This window comes from Rhinolophus hipposideros (genome assembly GCF_964194185.1).
Source record: "Rhinolophus hipposideros genome assembly, chromosome: 15".
In the NCBI taxonomy this organism is placed as follows: Eukaryota; Metazoa; Chordata; class Mammalia; order Chiroptera; family Rhinolophidae; genus Rhinolophus; species Rhinolophus hipposideros.
Window position 1 is genome coordinate 63,649,472 of NC_138061.1, and position 19,404 is coordinate 63,668,875.

At 39.1% G+C, this 19,404-nt stretch overlaps 1 protein-coding gene across 1 annotated transcript in view; it reads left to right on the forward strand.

Annotated features, from left to right (window-relative positions):
- The window catches only part of WDFY4 (WDFY family member 4), a 307,568-nt gene that overhangs the window by 76,718 nt on the left and 211,446 nt on the right, over window positions 1-19,404 (forward strand). The window contains exon 13 of the mRNA XM_081075021.1: window positions 18,154-18,247. Coding sequence (XP_080931147.1) covers window positions 18,154-18,247 — 94 coding nt within the window. The remainder of the gene's footprint in view (window positions 1-18,153; window positions 18,248-19,404) is intronic.

The following is a 19,404-nucleotide window of genomic DNA, read 5'->3' on the forward strand; positions in this document are numbered from 1 at the left end:
TTTTTGAGGAACCTCCTTATTATTTTCCATAGCGGCTGCACCAATCTGCATTCCCACCAGCAGAGTATGAGGGTTCCTGATTCTTTACAGATAATGCCTGTGTCAAATGTCACCTTGGTTTCACAATGAGGATTTTTGAAATTTAGAAGAGTCAGATTTCATAAATAGAGCACTTTTTCCTTATTAAAAGAAATATATTACTCTTGACCTTCTGTAATGATTAGAGAAGAAGTGAACCCTGTCCTGTCCTGAGAGAGTTGGGGAAAGGGTAGGGCAGTGGGCTGGGAATGGGGGACATAGTGCTCAGCCCTGCCCACACCCACATTCAGATCAGCCAGCTTCACACTGGCCTCTGAGGAGCAGAGCTGGGGCACAGTTCCCTTTTCTTAGCATGTATGCTGACAGCACTGCTTCCTAAAGTGGAGAGCTGAAACCTGGAGGCAGCCCAGGCCAGATAAATGATGGGGCCTTCCACGCTGGAGACTTCCCTGACTTTGAATGCCATTCAGCAACTTAATTATGCTCTCCGCAGCTCAGGTTCCTTATCTGTAGAGGAATCAATATCTACCTGTTGTTTAGGGACTTACTGACTTGAGCATCATAAAGCATCTGCAATAGGACCTAGTTATCACTCAGGAAATATCACAAGTTCAAAAACCAGCAAGATTGGTCTTTATGAAAGCATATATAATATCCTGTCGCCTGGAAAGACCCAGTGCAAGTGCTTGGTAAACTGCAGGTGAAGCACTTGAACCTTTTGCCTTTTTCACAGTTAGTCACAAACTTAACAACACATCCATCCACACCTTTAGAGAAGTCTAGGGATTTGCTGAGATTAGAAACTCCGCACACCAGGCTGCATTTGTGCCTGAATCTTTGAATCTCCCTCTGAGTTCTGTGGGCCCTGGGATGGAAGCAGATTTGAGGGTGTCACTCTGATACTGGGTCCCCACTCCTCCCTGACATCAGCACCCTGTTCTCTGTGCCTGGGGGCCCTTAGAGGATGGCCTGGCTTCCTCCCTGCTGGATCGGCCCACTCCCCTGAGCAGTGGCCTTACAAGCAGATCTTGCTGTGTCACATTGTCCCTTTGGACTAGGGTTGTTTTTCCATGTTCTTCTGCATAGCCATGGTGTGTGTGTGTGTGTGTGTGTGTGTGTGTGTGTGTGTTCGCGCGTGTGCATGTCTGCGTGCACATTTGTGGGGAATTGTGTGCATGTGTGTTTAGTACAGTAGGAGTTGGGTGTGGATCTCAGGTGTGAGAACCCAGCCGAGCAAGAAGCATCCACCTCAAGCCTATTACTCCCTCTATGGAGTGCTGGCCTCCAGGGCCCGGTCCCTTAGCCGCCATTCCCGTGTGGTGGCTTTGTGATCAGTAGCACTTCAGACTGTTTTAACTGCCACACAGCCCGATGTGGAGGCCATCTCCTCATGACTGCAGAGTGGCTGCTCCAGCTGGCATCCCTGAGACATCCACTGGGCTCTGGTCCTGATGCTCAGATGCCACCGCTCCTGCCTGCACCTCTCTTTGGCTTTCTTCTGAGTAGAGCCATCTGAGCCCCAACAATTGGAGTCCGGAGTTTTCAGCAAGCCTTCAGGGAATGCCAGCTTATTGCCCGGCATGCGTAGTATCTGGGAGAAGGGGAACAATGACCCCACCCCAGTCCTGCAAACTTGTGTGGAAGAATCAACGCTGTGAACTGACCATTACACCCGCATGATGGAGGCCATGATAGGGGAAGCCCCAGAAATTAAGAAGGAATGGAGCAGTGCACCTAATGCAGTCTGGGGGCGGTGCTTGGCAAGGCCTTCCTAGGTGAAGGAACCCCAGGGCTAAGCTGCGATAAGAGAAAGAGTTACCTGGGTTGAGATGGTTTGGGGAGAGCATTCCAAGGCCTGGGGGAGAGACTGAAAAATCAACCATGTTCAGTGAGGAAATTCAGGTCGTTGCTGGGGCTTGCTGAAATGTAGAGCCTCAGACTGGAGCCCAGAAGCTGAGCGTAAAAGTGGGTCTGCAGGCATGAATGGCCTTGCTGGCTGGCGAGGAAAGTGTGTTATTCTGTGAAGAACAGGCAGGCGTATTATAGAAGCACTCTGGTGTATGTGTGTGTGTGTGTTGAGGGGAAGGATGAGTAGAAATGAGAATGGACAAGGAGAGGAGTGCAGGAGCTGTTGGTCTCTCCTTCCAGGAATGCCAATGGTTTGAATGAGACAGGGGTATTGCTGGTAGGAGGACACCTTGAGACATATTTAGGACATAGCATTCCCAGGACTTGGTAACTGATCAGAGGAGAGTGGGAAAGAGAGTGGCTGGCCCAGGCTCTGAGAGAAACATTGGAGGAAGATGTGGTTTGGAAGCAGATGGTGGCTCCCTGGAGTAATGGGCATGAACTGCCAAAATGAGACTGTATTACTTTTGGTCTTCTAATCAGTCACTCAAGAACCCATAGGCCTTAGTAAGAAGAGGTTGAGTATCTTAATCCTGCCCCTTGAATTTGGGTAGAGTCCAGATAGGACATAGTGTGACTTCCATATCTCAGCAGGAGAAATGCCAAGATCTGAGTGGCCCTCCTCTATGATGTGGGGCTACTGTGATGAACAGGTCAGTGCTGAGAGCCGCGCTCGGGCACTGTGTAATGTGATGAGGCCTCGCTGGTTCAGATTCCCCCACAGGCCTCGAGGGTCCTTCAAATGAAATGTCATCACTGGCACTTTGTAAAATTTGGCCAAGCCTCTCCCTCCCCGCATTCCCACCTCTGGGCTCCCAGATACAGATAATTAATACTTTCAGGTACATCCACAGGTCTTTTTCAAAATACAAGCTGTTCAGGAATACTGGGTTGGGCTGGGGTACTCGTGTCTGCCCACCTTGGCGTCCAGAACTCCTGACCCCTTTCCTGCTCTTGGGATCCAGGCTTCAGAGCAGTGCTTCTCAAGCTGTGGCCTGGAGACCACGTGCATCAGAATCCTTTGCAGAGACACTAAAACACAGTCTCATAAACCAGATTTCCTGAATCACAATGTCTGGGGTTGGAGTTTAGGGATCTGTTTTTTCAAAAGCTCCTCTTATTATTTTTAAGCACATTCAAGTTTGAGAACTTCTGCCCTAGGTACTAAGCATCTTTTCCTTTAACTTTTTAAAAAAAAAGTCTTATTTTTTTATTGAGGTGAAACTCACATAACATAAAATTAACCATTTTAAAGCTAACACCTCAGTGGCATTTGGTACATCTACAATGTTGTACAGCTATCACCTCCATCTAGTTCCAAATATTTTCATTTCTCCCAAAGGAAAATCCACACATATTCCCATTCCTTCAACTAACTCCTGTGCAATCACTAATTGGCTTTCTGTCTCTATAGATTGACCTATTCTGGATATTTCACATAAATGGACTCATACAAAAGTCTTTTGTGTCTGGCTTCCTTCACTTAGCGTAATATTTTTCACGTTTATCCCCCTTGTCACATGACTCAGCACTTCATTGTTTTTATGGATGAATATTATCCATTTATATGTATATACCTCGATTTCTTTATCCATTCATCTGCTGATGGACACTTGTTTTGTTTCCACCTTTTGGCTATTGTAAATAGTGCTGCTATGAACATATGTATACATGTATTTATTTAAGTATCTTTCAGTTCTTTTGGGTAAATGCCTAGGAGTGAAATTGATGGGTCAAATGGTAATTCTATGTTTAACTTTCTGAGGAACCAATAAACTGTTTTCCACAGCAGCTGAACCAATTTTACATTCCCACTAACAATGTGTGAGGGCTCCAATTTCTCCAGATGCTTACTTACATCTGCTATTTTACATTTAAAAACTTAGCCATCCTAGTGTGTATGAAGTGGCATCTCATTGTGATTTTGATTTGCTAATGGCTACTGATGGTGAATATCTTCATGTGCTTGCTAACCATTTGTATATTTTCTTTTGAGAAATATTTATTCAAGTCCTTTGCCCATTTTTAAGTTGGATTGTTTCTCGTTTTGTGGTTGACTTGTACAAGTTCTTTATACACTGTGGATAGTAGACGCTTATCATATATAAGATTTGTGAATATTTTCTCCCATTCTGTCGAGCAAATTTCTCCCATTTGCTCTTTCATGTTCTTAAAAATGTCCTTTGATGCACAAAAGTTTTAAATTGATTAAGTCCATTGTATCTATTTTTATTTTTGTTGCTCAAGCTTTTGGGGTCCTATGTAAGAATTTGTGGCCAAAGTCATGAAGATTTTGCTCCATGTTTTCCCCAAAAAGGTTTACGGTTTTAGGTCTTATGTTAAGTCGTTGCTCCATTATCTGACGTGAGGCCACAGTTCAACTTCACTCTTTTGCATGTGGATGCCCACGTCTCTCAGCACCATGTGTTGAAGAGCCCATTCCTTTTCATAACTGAAGAGTCTTAGCACCCTTGTTAAAAATCAATTGGCTGTAGATGTATGGGCTTATTTCTGGACTCTCAGTCCTATTCCATTGGTCTCCATGGCTATTCTCATGCCAGTTCCACCCTTTTGATTATTATAACTTGGTACTAAGTTTTGAATTCAGAAAGTGTGAATCATCAAACTTTGTTTTCCTTTTTAAATATTGTTTTGGTTAGTTAGCGTCACTTGAAATACTACTATATGAATTTGAGGATCAGCTTTTACTACTGAGTATGTTAGCTGTTGGCTTTTCATAAATGTCCTTTATCATGCTGAGGAAGTTCCTGTCTATTCATAGTTTTCTGAGTTTTATTTTCTGTTTTTAATCATGAAAGGGTATTGGATATTGTCAAATGCTTTTTCTGCATCAATTGTGGTGATCATTCCCCACCCCCCTTGCCTATTAATGTGGTGTATTACATTGATTTTCTGACGTTGAACCATGCTTGCATTCCTGGGATAAATCCACTTCGTCATGGTGTATTAACATTTAAATATGCTGTAGGATTTGGTTTGCTAGTATTTTGGTGAGGATTTTTGCATGTATGTTCCTAAGGGATATTGGTCTAGTTTTCTTTGTGTGGCTTTGGTACCAGAGTAATAGTACAGACCTCCTTGCTGTTCCCTGAACATATCAGAAAAACTTCCACTTTGTGGCCTTCTGCACTGGCTGTTTCCTTTCCTTGAAATGCTTTCCTCTGGATATCTGTATCTCCTCTTTCAGGTCTGCACAAATATCATCTTCTCAAGAGGCCAATCCTGCCACCCAAATTAAAATGAAAAATTCCTTCCCTCTTCCACTCTTGATTCTTTCTCTGCTCTAATTTTTTCTTACAATAGCATTTATCATCTTTCGTCATACCATATAATTTACTTATTCACTATTATATAACAACAATATATTATACTATATATTAATAGTATATATTATATAACAACAATAATAATTTTATTATGTATAATTTACCTGTGTTTATCTTTATTATCTACACCTCTTCCCTTATGTCCTGGGTACGGGTTTTCGTTTTTTTAGTTTATAGATGTATCCAAAGTGCCTGAGTAGTGCCTGGAAAATATTTAGGCCAATAAATATTTGCTCAGGTGAATTGAATAAATTAATACCAAATGCAAGAACCACTCCTGGCACCTGAGCCATTCTTTAGGGGTACTGGTGCTAAGAACAGTCCCACCAGGGGTTGCGAGACAGCACTATGGGCAGGATGTTCGAACATCAGGTGATGGTAATTTGGGATTAGCCTTATGGTTTTTATTAGTTTGTTTTCATTACTATCTTTTTCAGTTCACATACACTAGCGTCCCCTTCCTTTTCTTTGGTGTGGTGTTGTATGGATTTTAATTTATGTTAGAGTCATGAGAGCAGTGCCACAGTTAGAATACAGAACAGTTCCATCATCTGAAATACTTCCTGAATTTGCCCCTTCGTGGTGAAACCTTTTCTCCACCCCAACGCCCGGCAACCACTCTTCTATCCCTATAGTTTTGTCTTTTCCAGAATACCAGGTAAATGCAAGTATACAGTGTGTAATCTTTTGAAGATAGCTTTCTGCACTCAGCACAGGACTTTGAGATCTATCCAATTTGTTGTATTAGTTCATACATTTTTATTGCTCAGTAATATTCCATCGTACAAATGTAAATATTTTCTCCCAGTCTGTAAGTTGCCTTTTCATCTTTAAAGTGTCTTTCATAGATTGAAAGTCTTTAATTTTGATGGATGTAATTTACCATTTTTTTCTTTTATTGGGCTTTTTGTGTCACATCTAAGAGCTCTTTGCCTAACCCAAAGCCATGAAGATTTTCTCCTATGTTTTCTTTAAAGAGTTTTATATGTTTATGATACATTCTGACTTACTTTCTGTACAAGGTGTGAAGTTTAAGTTTAAGTCGAGTACATATTTTTGCATTTGGATGTTCTACCTACGCCATTTGTTGAAAATATTCTTTTTTCCATTGAAATATCTTCATATGTTTATAAAAAATCAATTGACCATGTTTATGTAGGTCTATTTCTGGACTCTATTCTGTTCCATTGATCTGGGCATCTAGGCCTCCTGATACTGTTGTCATGACTGTAGCTTTATAATATATTATAAAACCAGCTAACGTGAGTCCTCCAAATTTATTCCTGCTTTTTCAAAATTGCTTTGGTTATTTTATTTGCTTTGCCATTGGCTGTTCCTTTAGATATAAATTTAATGATTGGCTTGCCTATATCCACAAAAAATCCTGCTGGGATTTTGATTGGAATTGCATTAAATCTACAGGTGAATTTGGGGAGAATTGTAACCTCAGCTGTATTACATCTTCCAGTCCACAAACATAGTATGTTTTCTATTTATACAGATCTGTGATTTTTTTTTTTTAATTCAAGATCTGTAGTATTCAGCATACAGAGCCATCACATGTTTTCTTAGATTTATACCTGAGTATTGAATCTTTTTTGGAGCTCTGTTTTCAATGGTATTTTTAAAGTTTTGTTTTCTAATTTTTACATCTAGTATATAGGAATGTGATTAATTTTTATATGTGACTGCATCCTGAGGCCTTACTAACTTCACTTATCAGTTCTAGGGGCTTTTACAAAATAGATTGCTAAAGATTTTTTACGTAGACGCTCATGTAGTCTGTGAGTTTCTTCTTTTCTAATCTGTTGTTCTAGCATAATATTGAGTAGGAAGGGTGAGAGTGGACATCCTTCCCTTATTTTTAATCTTTGGGAGAAAGTCTTTAGTCTTTTGCCACCAAATACTATATCAGCTATTGTTTTGTACGCACCCATTATCAAGTGATGGATGATTCCTTCAATTTTAGTTTACTGTTTTTCATGAGCTGATGTTGAATTTTTCAAGTGCTTTTTCTGCATAAGTTCAGGTGTTTCTTTTTCTTTTTTAATTTATTAATATGATGGATTATATTGGCTGATTTTTGACTAATAAACCAGCCTTACGTTTGGGGGATAAGCCCAACTGGCCATAGTGCTTCATTTATTTTACATATAGTTATATTTGATTTCCTACTAGTTTGTTGAGAATTGTTACATCTATGTTCATAAGAGACGTTGACAAGTAGTTTCTTATACTGGTTTTGTTTGCTTTTTGTATCAGGGTAATTCTAGCTTCATAGAATGCATTGGTAAGTGTTCTCTTATATTTTTTGAGAGAAGTTGTATAGAACTGGTGTTGTTTATCGTTTGGATGTATGGCAAAGTTCACCAGAGGAAACATCTGGGGCTGGAGTTTTCTTTGTGGAAAAGATTTCATCTACATATTCAGTTTTCATAATAGTCATAAACTATTATAGCTATCTTTTCTTGCTTGACTTTAGTAATTTATGGCTTTGAAGGAATTGTTCCATGTCATCTAAGTTGTCGAATTTATGTCCACAGAATTATTTGTAGTATTTTCTTATCCTTTCAATGTCTGTGGGATGTGTAATGATACTCTCTCTTTCATTCTTGATATTGGTAATTTGTGTCTTCCCATTTTTGTTAGCTTAGCTAGTGGTTTTTCAAGTTTTCAAATATTTTCAAAGACCTGCATGTTTATGTTATTTATTTTCTTATTGTATTTCTTTTTTTAATTTCATTTTTTTGATATCTTTATTATTACACTTCTTGTTTTGGGTTTACTTTTCACTTTTTGAAAATAGCATCTTATGGTGGAAAGTTGGATTTTTTAATTAGAGACTCTTCTTCTTTTGTAATGTAAGCATTTTAACCTATAAATTTTCCTCCAAGCACTGCCTTATCACTATGTTAGTATACAATATTATATTAGTTTCAGGTGTACAAAATAGTTACTCAACATTTATATACCTAAAGAAGTGATCACCATGATAACTCCAGCAATCATCTGACACCGTACCATGTTATCACAATATTATTGACTATATTTCCTATGCTGCACCTTGCATCACCATGACTTACTTGTTTTATACCTGGAAATTTAAGATTCTTATTCCCCTTCATCTTTATCCATCCTGTTTTAATTTTTCAATTACAGTCCACATTCAGTATTATTTATATTAATTCCAGGCGTACAGCATAGTGGTTAGACATTTATATAATTTAAGAAGTGATCCCCCTGACTAGTCTAGTACCCACTATACATAGTACTATACATAGTACTATGGTACTATACATAGTTGCTACTATATTGTTGACTATATTCCCTATGCTTTATTTTACATCCCCATGACTATTTTATAGCTACCAATTAGTATTTCTTTTTTTTTAAATTAAAGTTTATTGGGGTGACAATTGTTAGTAAAATTACATAGATTTTAGGTGCACAATTCTGTATTACATCATCTGTAAATTCCATTTTGTGTTCACCACCCAGAGTCAGTTCTCCTTCCATCACCATATATTTGATCCCCCTTACCCTCATCTCCCTCCCCCCACCCCCTTTACCCTCTGGCAACCACTAAACTATTGTCTGTGTCTATGAGGTTTTGTTTCTCATTTGTTTGTCTTATTCTTTTGTTGTTTTTGGTTTATATACCACATATCAGAGAAATCATAGGGTTCTCTGCTTTTTCTGTCTGACTTATTTCGCTTACCATTATACTCTCAACATCCATCCATGTTGTCACAAATGGTCCTATTTCATCTTTTCTTACCGCTGAATAGTATTCCATTGTGTATATATACCATAACTTCTTTACCATTCATCTGTCGAAGGACATTTTGGTTGTTTCCATGTCTTGTCCACCATAAATAAAGTGAACATTGAACATTGGAGCACACATGTCTTTATGTATAAATGTTTTCTAATTTTTTGGGTAGATACCCAGGAGAGGGATTGCTGGGTCATATGGTAATTTTATTCGTAATTTCTTGAGGAACCTCCACACTGCCTTCCATAATGGCTGCACCAGTCTGCATTCCCACCAACAGTGTATGAGGGTTCCTTTTTCTCCACAGCCTCTCCAACACTTGTGACTATTTGTCTTGTTGATGACAGCCATTTTGACTGGGATGAGGTGATATCTCATTGTGGTTTTTATTTGCATTTCTCTGATGATTAGTGATGTTGAGCATTTTTTCATATGTCTATTTGCCATTTGTAAGTCCTCTTTGGAGAAATGTCTCTTCAGGTCCTCTGCCCATTTTTCAATTGGGTTGTTTGTTTTTCTGTTGTTGAGTTGTATGAGTTCCTTGTATATTTTGGATATTAGCCTTTTATCGGAGGCACTGTTTGCAAAAATCTTCTCCCATTCAGTTGGTTGCCTCTTTGTTTTGTCGATGGTTTCTTTTGCTGTGCAGAAGCTTTTAAGTTTCATATAGTCCCATTTGTTTATTTTAGCTTTTACTTCCCTTGCCTTTGGAGTCAAATTCATAAAATGCTCTTTGAACCCAAGGTCCATAAGTTTAGTACCTATGTTTTCTTCTATGCAATTTATTGTGTCAGGTCTTATGCTTAAGTCTTTGATCCATTTTGAATTAATTTTGGTACATGGTGACAGATAGCAGTCCAGTTTCATTCTTTTGCACGTGGCTATCCAATTTTCCCAGCACCATTTATTGAAGAGGATATCTTTCTTCCATTGTATGTTTTTTGCTTCTCTGTCAAAAATTATCTGTCCATATTTATGTGGTTTTATTTCTGGGTTCTCAATTCTGTTCCATTGGTCTATGTGTCTGTTTTTCTGCCAATACTATGCTGTTTTGATTATTGTAGCCCTGTAGTACAAGCTAAAGTCAGGGAGTGTGATACGTCCAGTATTGTTCTTTTTTCTTAAGATTGCTTTGGTTATTCGGGGTCTTTTGTGGTTCCAAACAAATCTGATGATTTTTTTGTTCTATTTCTTTAAAAAATGCCATTGTGATTTTGATGGGGATTGCATTAAAGCTGTATATTGCTTTGGGTAATATGGCCATTTTAACTATATTGGTTTTTCCAATCATGAGCATGGAATGTCTTTCCATTTCTTTGTGTCTTCTTCAATTTCTTTCGAAAGTGTCTTATAGTTTTCAGCATATAAATCCTTCACATCCTTGGCTAAGTTTATTCCTAGGTATTTTATTCTTTTTGCTGCAGTTGCAAAGGGAATTGTTTTTTGTATTTCTTTTTCTGAGATTTCATTGTTAGTATATAGGAATACAATGGACTTTTGTACGTTGATTTTGTAGCCAGCAGCTTTACTGTATTCTTTGATTGTTTCTAACTGCTTTTTGGTGGACTCTTTAGGGTTTTTTATATATAGCATCATGTCATCTGCAATGAGTGACAATTTAACTTCTTCATTCCCTATTTGGATGCCTTTTATTTCTTTCTCTTGCCTGATTGCTCTGGCAAGAACTTCCAACACTATGCTGAAAAGCAGAGGTGATAGAGGACAGCCCTGTCGTGTTCCTGAACGTAGAGCAAAGGGCTTCAGTTTTTCACCATTAATTATGAGATTAGCTGAGGGCTTGTCGTATATGGCCTTTATTATGTTTAGGTATTTGCTTTCTATACTTATTTTATTAAGTTTTTTAATCATAAATGGATGTTGTATCTTGTCAAACGCTTTTTCTGCATCAATTGATATAACCATATGATTTTTGTCCTTTATTTTGTTTATGTGATGTATCACATTGATGGATTTGCAGATGTTGAACCATCCTGTGCCCCGGGGATGAACCCCACTTGGTCGTGATGAATAATCTTTTTAATGCATTGTTGTATACGATTTGCTAGAATTTTGTTTAGGATTTTTGCATCAGTATTCATCAGAGATATTGGTCTGTAGTTTTCTTTTTTGTGTGTTGTCCTTACCAGGTTTAGGTATCAGGGTAATGTTGGCCTCATAAAATGAGTTAGGGAGTACTGTCTCTTCTTCAATTTTTTTGGAAGAGTTGAGCAGGATTGGTATTAGATCCTGTTTGAAGGTTTGGTAGAATTGACTAGTGAAGCCATCTGGTCCAAGACTTTTGCTTTTGGGAAGGTTTTGGATGACTGATTCAATTTCATTACTGGTGATCAGTCTTTTTAGATTTTCCAGTTCTTCATGGTTTAGCCTTGGAAGGCTATATGTTTCTAAGAACTTGTCCATTTCTTCTAGGTTATTGAATTTGGTGGCATCTCGTCCTTCATAGTATTCTTGCATGATCCTTTGTATTTCTGTGGTGTTTGTGATAACATCCCTTTTTTCATTTCTGATTTTATTAATTAGTGTGTTCTCTTTATCTTAGTGAGTCTAACCAAGGGTTTGTCAATTTTGTTAATCTTTTCAAAGAACCAGCTCTTTGTCACATTAATTTTTTTCTATTGTCTTTTTGTTCTCTATTTCATTTAGTTCTGCTCTGATTTTTGTTATTTCCTTTCTTCTGCTGACCTTGGGTTTCGCTTGTTCTTCTTTTTCTAGTTCTTTAGTTTATAACATGAGGTTATTTATTTGGGATTTTTCTTGTTTCTTGAGGTAGGCCTGTAATGATATAAATTTCCCTCTAAAAACTGCTTTCTCTGCATCCCAAAAATTTTGGTAAGATGTATTTTCATTGTCGTTTGTTTCTATGTATCTTTTGATCTCTCTTCTAATTTCTTCTTTGACCCAGTAGTTCTTTGAAAGTATGTTGTTTAATCTCCATGTATTTGTGTTTTTTCCTGCTTTCTTTTGCAGTTGATATCCAATTTCAAAGCCTTGTGATCAGAGAATATGCTTGGTATGATTTCAATCTTCTTAAATTTGCTGAGGCTGATTTTATGTCCCAACATATGGTCTATCCTTGAGAATGTTCTATGTACATTCGAAAAGAATGTATAGTCTGATGTTTTAGGATGAAGTGCCCTATATATGTCAATTATGTCCATTTCATCTAATGTGTCATTTAGGGCTGCGATTTCGTTATTTATCTTCTGTTTGGATGATCTATCCATAGCTGTCAATGATGTATTTAGTTCCCCTAGTGTAATTGTGTTTTGGTCAATTTCTCCCTTTAGTCTGTTAATAGTTGCTTGGCATATTTTGGTGTTCCCTGATTGGGGGCATAAATATTGATGTCTGTTATGTCTTCTTGTTGTATAGCCCCCTTTACGATGTTGAAATGTCCATCTTTGTCTTTTGTTACCTTTTTCACCCTGAAGTCTGAAAAATCTGATCATAATCTAATGGGCTTTCCTTTGTAGGTTACCGTCTTCTTTTCCCTGTCTGCCTTGAGTATTCTTTCTTTGTCGTTGATTTTAGACAGCGTCAATACAATGTGACTTGGAGAAGGCGTGTTGGGAATGAGGTAATTAGGTGTTCTATTTGCTTCTTGGAGTCGAGGATTCAGTTCTGTCCACAAGTTTGGGAAGTTCTCATCAACAATTTGTTTGAATATATTCTCTGTTCCCTTCTTTCTTTCTTTCTTCTCCTTCTGGTATGCCCATTTTTCTTATATTGTTCTTTCTAATGGAGTCAGAAAAGTCTTGTAGAATTCTTTCATTTCTTTTAAGTCTCAAGTCTCTTTCTTCTTCCATCTGTGTAATTTCCAGGTTTCTATCTTCGATGTCACTGATTCTTTCCTCCATCTGGTCAACTCGACTACCTAAGCTGGTTATTTCATTCTTAATTTCTTGTATTGAGTTCTTAATCTCCAGAAATTCCATTTGGTTCTTTTTTAAAATTTCAATCTCTATCGTAAAATGCTCATGTTGTTCTTTGATTGCGTTCTGAGTTCATTAAATTGCCTTTCTGTGTTTTCTTGCATCTCGTTGAGTTTTTTCAGAACTGCAATCTTGAATTCTCTGTCATTTAAGTCACATATTTCCATTTCTTTAAGTTCCTTTTCTGTAGACTTTTCACTTTTTTTCTGAGCTGTCTTGTTGCCTTGGTTATTCATGGCAATTACTGATTTATTATTTCTCTTCCTAGACATCTACAGGAGTGGTTTGTGCAACAGGTTGATAGGAAGAGGTCTTTCTTTTGTTTTCCAATACTTGTTGGTAGAATGTTTTATTTTCTCTCCGACTGCAGCCTTTTTTTCCCTCTCTCACACAGTAGTGCTATGTTTTCCCTGCACTATTACAGCTTCTCACATAATGGGAGGATTCCCTGGGAAACGGGCTTCTCTGTTAACAGTTCACCTGGGTCACAGGGGGCAGTGTCCGTGTGGGTATGCGGAGAGCTTTTGAAGTTCCAAACTCTTCCTGCAGCAGATTCAGAGCTGATATGTTTCAGCAGTTCTGTTTACTCCTGCAGGGATTCACCAGTTAGGTGGGGCGAGGGGCGAGATGAGTTGTGAGAGGTGGCCCATAGCAATGGCAGCGACCACTACCACAGCCAGTCCTGCTTCCACAACTCCCTCCCCTTGCCGGAACTAGTTGGGCTGCGAATCTGTGTCTGCGGTCCACAGTTCTCAGAACAGCAAATGTTCTGTTCTTTTGAGCTGACACTGCTAGTGTTCCGATTCTAGCACTGGGTAGGTGGGGGTGGGGCGAGCTCTGAGAGGGTAGGTACATGGCAGCTGGTCTCAGTGCCTAAGACTTCCGTTCTCTGCTCAGCAGTGAGGGCTTAAACCACCGTTTCAGCCTTCTTCCCTCAGTCTTTTCTCAGAGGTCTCTGCCATGAGCGTTGGGTTCAGCCGTGCTATATGCTGCCCCCTCAGCCCTGTGGGCCCTAAGCGGAACCCTAGCAGTCCGAGTTCTTCCCTCTCCCGCAGCTGCGGTAGTTCTGGGATGCAGGGAGCTCGGAGCACTGAGCTAGGTCTGTGTCTTGCGCCCGTGCAGCTCCGTCTTTGCACTTTTCCCTTCCTTCCTCCCCTGTTCCAGCGATTCTCCCACCTTTAGGTGAATTCAGTAGCGGGCCTCTTTGTCTTGCCTGTCTGCTGTGCAGGGAGTTCTTTGTGGAATTACTGTGTTGGATTAGTTGTAAATTCCAGGGGAGCGTTACAGAGGCTCACCTCACGCCGCCATTTTGATGACATCAGGTTCTAGACCATTTTTTTAAATGTAATTTTTGGTGTGTTTGGTTTTAGGTCTACCATCTTATTATTTGTTTTTGTTATCTATTTTTTTGTTCCTCTATTTCTCTTTCCTATCTTTTCTGTGGATTGCTTGAATATATTTTAGTATTCTTTTTAAATTTATTAATATTTTTACTATCTCTTTGTTTAGTTTCTTTAGTACTTGCACTGAGGATTATAATATATATACTTAACTTATAACAGCCTACTTAGAATTAATGTTTTGCTACTTCAAGTCAAATATAGAAACCTTACCTCTACGCAGGTCCCTTTGTCCTCCCTTATTTCTGTTGTTGTTATGTGAATTACATCTAACACAATTTGCTTTCAATCATTATACATATTTTAAGAACTTAAAGAAAAAATAGTCTATAATATTTATCCATGTATTTATTGTTTCTCTTGTTCTCGTCATTCCTGAAATATCAAGTTTCCTTCTATTATTATTTCCTTTTCAAGTTTTAGTATTAATTATAGAGAAAATCTGATGATAAGAAATTCCCTTTGTTTTCCTTCATCTGGGAATATATGGTATTTATTTTTGCCTTCATTCTTTAAAGATGTTTTTGGGATATGGAATTCTGTGCATTTCTTTTCAGCACTTTAGAAATGTTTCCCTGTTTTGCGATTTCTCAGAAAATCCACAGTCATTAATATTGTTTCCCTATGTATAATGTGTTATTTTTCTCTGGCTGCTTTCAAGATTATTGTTTTCTTCTTTTTAAAAATTCAAATGTATTGGGGTGACAGTGGTTAGTAATATTACATAGGTTGCAAGTGTACATGGTTAGGAAAATTACATAGGTTTCAATTCTATAAAACATAATCTATGTATCACATTGTGTGTTCACCTCCCAGAGTCAGTTCGCCTTCCATCACCATATATTTGATCCCCCTTACCCTCATCTACCACCCCCATCCCCCTTACCCTCTGGTAACCACTAAACTAGTCTGTGTCTATGAATTTTTGTTTCTTTATTTGTTTCTCTTGTTTCTTTGTTGCTTTCAGTTTTATATCCCACATATCAATGAAATCGTATGGTTCTTAACTTTTTCTGTATGACTTATTTTGCTTAGCATAACAATCTCAAGATCCATCCATTTTGTTGCAAATGATACTATTTCATTTTTTCTTATAGCAGAGTAGTATTCCATTGTGTGTGTGTGTGTGTGTGTGTATCTTCTTTATCCAATCATCACTAATCATCAGAGAAATGCAAAGCAAATCCACAATGAGATATCACCTCACACTGGTTAGAATGGCTATCATCAATGAGACAAATAGTAACAAGTGTTAGAGAGGCTGTGGAGAAAAAAGAACCGTCATACACTGTTGGTGGGAATGCAGACTGGTGCAGCCATTATGGAAGGCAGTGTGGAGATTCCTCAGAAAATTAAGAATAGAATTACCATATGACCCAGCAATACCTCTCCTTTTGGGGTATACACCCCAAAAATCTGAAAGCATTTATTCATAAAGATATATGTACTCCAATGTTCATTGTAGCTTTGTATCCGTTGGCCAACACATGGAAACAACCAAAGTGTCCTTTGATAGATGATTCAATAAAGATTTTTTTCATTGTCATTAGGATTCAGTAGTTGATTATGATGTACCTGGGCATGGATTTATTTTATTGGTTTTGTTTGGGTTTTGCTAAGCTTCTTGAATCTTTAAGGTTATATATTTCACCAAATTTGAAGAAATAATGACTAAAAAACTTCCCGAATTTGTTTATTTTTACAACACACTCTTTCTCATATCATTCTGGAACTCTAACAACAGGAATGTTAGTTAGATGCTATGGTATTGTGACATATGACCTTGAGTCTTTCTTCATTTTTTTGTTCAGATCGGGCAATTTCTACTGATCTATCTTCAAATTCATGGACTCTCTCTTCTCTCATCTCATTCTCCCATTGTTCTAATTCAGTGAGATTTAAAATTTCAGTTATTGTATTTTTCTGTTCTTAAAATTTCATTTGATTCTTTTATATGATCCCATGGCTTTACTGACACTTTCTAGTTTTTCATTCATTTCAAAAGTATTCACCCTTATTTCTTGGAGTTTGGTGAATTAGAGCTGTTTTAAAGTTTTCATCTCCTAATTCAATATCTGTGTTATCTCAGACTTGGCTTCTGTTGATTACTGTTTTCTGAGTGAGATATTAAGGTTTCCCTCACTTTTTCTATGCCGAGTGATTTCAGATTGTATCCTGAACATTTTGAATGTTATGAACTCTGGATCTTGTTAACATCTTCTGGAGAATGTTGATTATTTTGTTTTAGTAGGCAGTCAACCCAGTTAGGGTTCAGGCCATGAGTTCTTACCCACATCCTGTATTTGTTCAGTTTTCAAAGCCTTTGCAGGGTGTTGTGCTCTGTCCCCACTTGCCCCATGCAGTAGCCAGTTTTGGGTGGTGATCTACCACAGAGTTCACATCTCAGTCTTTGGAATGTGGTTTAGGGTCAGATCCACACACGTGCAGCTCAGAATTGAGCCCAGAGTTTGATAAACAACTTAGTCATCTAACTTTCTTAAGCCTCTTCCTCATCATCATCTCTTCAACAATTTCTAGCTCTTAGGAACCCTTTCCTTTTCTTCTGTCTAGAAAGTCGTGGCTTGTTTCCTTGCTCTGCCACACACTTCCCACAATAGCACCTGTCTCTGGGGCCAAATAAGTAGAGGAAAAAGAGAGACAAAAGCAAGGTGATTTTTGCCTACACTTTTGGGACCACAGTTCGTCTGGTCAGAGAATAGAATTCTCCTCTCCATGAATTTCAGATGCCTGCCTAGCCACCACTTCTGCTTTGGGGTTGCCTGGAGGCCGGGGTGAGGAAGAATGGAGATGCCCAACAAAGAAAATCTCAGGGGTTCTCCTTAATGCTCTGTAACTGCTAGGAGCCTCCTTTGCTGCTCCTCACACCAGAAGTAGAGGTCTTCTCTTGTAGCTCTGTGTGTCCTGTCCATGCCTGGTGCACAGTTCTGTGAAGCCTATCCCGGGGGATGGCAGAGGGAGATGCCCCAGGAAACTCATTGCCAGTTGTATGGTACTTTGGATTTGGTTTCTTTCTCTGCTGTCATTTATTTTTCAGTCTCAGTGAGCTGCTCATGCATTCTGTCTGGGTTTTTAGTAGCATTCAGTGGATAGGACAGGGTAGATTGTGCTTATATCAACTTGAAGAGATCTAGAAGCCCTTGTGGTGTGTGTGTGTGTGTGTGTGTGTGTGTGTGTGTGTGTGTGTGTAACATAAAATGAGTGCTTCGCTATCTCCCACATATATGGAGAGAAGGCCAGGGAATTGACTGCCATTTAGCACCAACTATGTGCCAGGCTCTGAACTTTGGTGCACAGAAGCATTACTCTATAGGTCTGTGAGGAAAGTATAGTATTATGTTATGTTATGTTATGTTATGTTATGTTATGTTATGTTATGTTATGTTACGTTATGTTATGTTATATTATATTATACCTGGTATTATATTACATATTATGTTATAGTATATTATATAAGACCTAGTTTTATATTATAGTAAAATAAGACCAGATCGTATATTAATTTTTGCTCCAAATGATGCATTAGAGCTGATTGTACAGCTAGCTCTTATTTTTGGGGAAACACGGTACAAGTGGGGACAATTAGCTGAAGGTCATATAGATAATAAGTAGTAGACTGAGGATGTGTATCGTGGCCTATCTTAGAAAGATCCAGAAAATTCTATGAAAAGCAAAAGGCTCAAGGCTGACGTCCTGCTTCCCCTCTCTTGCAGGATGGATGAAGGAGATGCTGTCATCATGCACCCTGGGGCCCTCTGCATCATGGTGAGACTGCTGCCTCGGCTGTACCATGCCGATCACCCCCAGGTACCTGCTAATGAACACACATATTTGTCTTTTGCACATGACTGATCTTTGAAGCTCCTCTGGTCAGAGGCTAAGTTTTTCTTTCTACTTTTGCCCTCAGTCCTTCATTAGCAGAGCCATGCTTATGAAGTGCGTCCTGTTGGGGAGTGTCAATGTCTCTTAGACCCTTGACTAAATTCTGCCCACCTTCCAAGGTCATTCAAAACAGAGCACTTCTATTGGTGAAGTGATCTTCTAAAACAACAGCCAAACAAAAACCAACTGAAAATATTTAACCTTCATGAGGCAAATACCAAGGCTATGGACAGCCCTGAGAATTGCTGGGACTAGGAGTTCTTTGCTCTTCATGTATATCCATGGGTGCTCACCATGACCCTGACTTGGAGCTCTGTGCAAGGCATGCAGGGCTAACCAAGATGAGCACTGTCCATGGAGCCTGCCTCTGGTGGGGTCTGGCAGGTGGTTACGGTGCAGACAGATTGAATAAATAAGCTCACAAATAAATGTCCAATTACAAATTGTGACAAGTGGTGTTAAGGGGGAAAAACTAGGGTGCTGAGAGAAAATAATGGGAATCCAGGTGGAGGAAAGTCTTAATTAAGTCTAATTTAGATGAAGGGATGGAAGTTAGGGAAGCCATCTCTTAGATGGTGACATTTCAGCAGAGCCCTGAAAGATGAGGGACAGTTGACTAGGTGTGAAGGAGACTGCTGCAGGCAGCTGGGGCTGGGGTGCCGGGGGAGAGTGGGAAATGTGCAGGTTGGGGCAGACAGAGGAAGGCGAGCCCTGTATGGGGTGGGGTTTTATCCCTGGGGCAACAAGCCGCCTTTCTCAAGTGAGTGGAGGATGATACCATCAGGTTTTCGTGTAAAATAGATCTCTGGGTACTGCGTGGAGGATAGCTTTGGAATGAGGCTGTATGGGAGAGGTAAGGGGATAGCAGTCAGGAAGCCATGTCTACAGTCCAAGTGACACATGGTGGTAGCTTGATAAAGGTGTTTGTTAGAAAGAGTGAAGAGAAAGGAGTCAAGAGACGTATTCAGAGACAGAACCCCAGGACCCTGAGATGAGCGGGGTGCAATGAGTGGGCAAAGGGCAGATGCAAAGGTGACTCCCATTTTCTGACCTGGTAGAATTAAGGCTTCATTTCAGGGTGG